The 2,011-nt window shown below is 37.8% G+C and overlaps 1 protein-coding gene across 1 annotated transcript; it reads right to left on the bottom strand.

The window, feature by feature from the left end:
- Nucleotides 1–437: 437 nt before the first annotated feature.
- LOC111491000 (PRA1 family protein F3-like) lies at nucleotides 438–1,642 on the bottom strand. Its single transcript, XM_023139708.1, has one exon. It carries the CDS (start codon nucleotides 1,499–1,501, stop codon nucleotides 941–943), a length of 561 nt encoding a protein of 186 aa, XP_022995476.1. The 5' UTR covers nucleotides 1,502–1,642; the 3' UTR covers nucleotides 438–940.
- Nucleotides 1,643–2,011: the final 369 nt, after the last annotated feature.

The raw sequence follows: 2,011 nt of genomic DNA, 5'->3' as shown, positions 1-2,011 counted from the left end.
AAAAAAAAGGAAAAAGAAAAAAAAAAAAAAAAAAAAGGTTAATGGTAGATGATCCAGCTATTAAGCTGAGCCATCCCATACTTGCCCTACTGATCCACATCACAACTCTATCGATCTACAATTCGACAAAGATGAACATCCAATCAAGAAATGTCGAACCAAAGCATTTCAAAACCTAACAAACATAAGAATCATTATTGACATCACATCCTGTCACGGATTAAATCTCAGCGAATGTTCTCTCTGAAACTTTGGAAAGGCTCATCTAATGCTATCTAGTATCTATTCTTCACAATCAACTTGAATTCATACAATTCAGAGTAAATGATGGATTAAATTTATAGTCAACATTATATGCCACTTTATTTTATATGAATCTACAAGTATACCCAAAAACCTTCCAGTACAACGAAGAGAAGGAACGCCAAAAAACCAACAAAAAATGTCAGAAATAGTATGTATTAACAAGACATTGAAAACCAAATTAAGATCCACTATTTGCCATTTCTTTCTTCCTTCCAAAAATAAAGAACACACCAAACCCAACATTGCAACCAAATCACACCCAAATAAAAGTAGTGTCGGGATAAAAATCTAGGATTTAACATAGCAAAACTCCGTGCAACGCTACTGTAAACTAACACTACATGTACGAACATTTTGAACAAATAAGAAATAACTAAAAAGCAAGGCCCTGAAATTTAATGGGCATAAAAAATGGTCGCCAAATCAACTCAGAGGTGTAGCAAACCGGATTTCCTGGTGACGGCGAGAGAGAGAAGCTGGGTTCCTTATTATGCTCATTCGAATTTTGAATTGGGCAGCAAGATCAATCACCGTTTGAATGAAAGAAGCGGTCAATGGAAAATCTCGAAGAACTTGGATCAGACGAGGCGAGATCATCATCCATAACCTAGCAAAAAATGAACCAGTGATATCTCTAGACTCGGCTATACCCTGTCCGAGTCGGACTGCCGACAACGGAAAGCAGTCCTCCATCGGCGACTTCTTGCTCGTCGATGTACAAATCCTCCGTAACTCTAAAGGCGGCGTGTATCAGCACAAGAAAAACCCCAATCAAAATCGAAAGCAATACATTCAACAGCACATCCGTCAACAGCAAGACGACAATCGTGACCACTCCAAGCACAGCCAACACAACTCGATCATCAACGACAAGATGAAACAACTCCAGCGGCTGATCCCGGAAAAAGTAAAGGAAGAACCAGGCAACGAACACGATCAAGAACACGATCAAGGAAACAGGGTGCCAGAGGAGGCTGAAAAAGAGAATGAGCAGGACGACGAGAGTGTAATTGGCACGAAAGTACTTGAGATTGCGCTTACAACGAATTGATGCTTCGCCAAGGGATGAAGGGCGAGTGAAGGAGGAGAGCGGCTGGAGAAGCTCCCGCCATGGCCGTAAAGTGGCGTGAGCGGAATCGGAGGCCAGAATGGAAGTTTCAGTGAAGGCATATGGAGATGGGTGGACAGTGGACATTGCGGAGACAATAAAATCCCAACAGGAGTTGAGCGTCGGCAGGACAGAATATAAGAGGGGTTTTAGAGAGAGACAGGAAATGGGGAGTCTCTCGAGCCTGTTTCAAGTGGGGGAGAGAGAGAGAGAGAGAGAGAGAGAGAGAGGCTTTGCTGTATTTTATATTGATTACATAAATTATTAAGATATTTTGAAGGTAAATTATTAGGAGTGTAAATCTTTCCTGGTTTATAATAAGGTATGGGGAGCTATTGCATTTTAAAATTACGAGATTCAGTGTATTAATATAATGATGTTATAATAAATTTGAATATTCTCATTTTCATATTATTAACTAAAAAATAAAAAAAAATAGTAATAATAATAATAACATCCAGTTTGGTCATTTTGTTTTGTTTATATATATATATATATATATTTTTTTTTTCTCTTCTTATTTTAACTGATATATCATTTTAGGGTCAAAATATTCACTCATTCCCAAAAAAAAAAAAAAAAAAAAAAAAAAAAAAA

This window comes from Cucurbita maxima, unplaced genomic scaffold (assembly GCF_002738345.1).
Source record: "Cucurbita maxima cultivar Rimu unplaced genomic scaffold, Cmax_1.0 Cma_Scf00016, whole genome shotgun sequence".
Taxonomy (NCBI): Eukaryota; Viridiplantae; Streptophyta; class Magnoliopsida; order Cucurbitales; family Cucurbitaceae; genus Cucurbita; species Cucurbita maxima.
This window is presented reverse-complemented; position numbering and strand designations above follow the sequence as displayed.

Bases quoted from the DNA above. Each gene is read 5' to 3' on its own strand.
- LOC111491000 (XM_023139708.1), bottom strand. From the start codon at position 1,501: ATGTCCACTGTCCACCCATCTCCATATGCCTTCACTGAAACTTCCATT.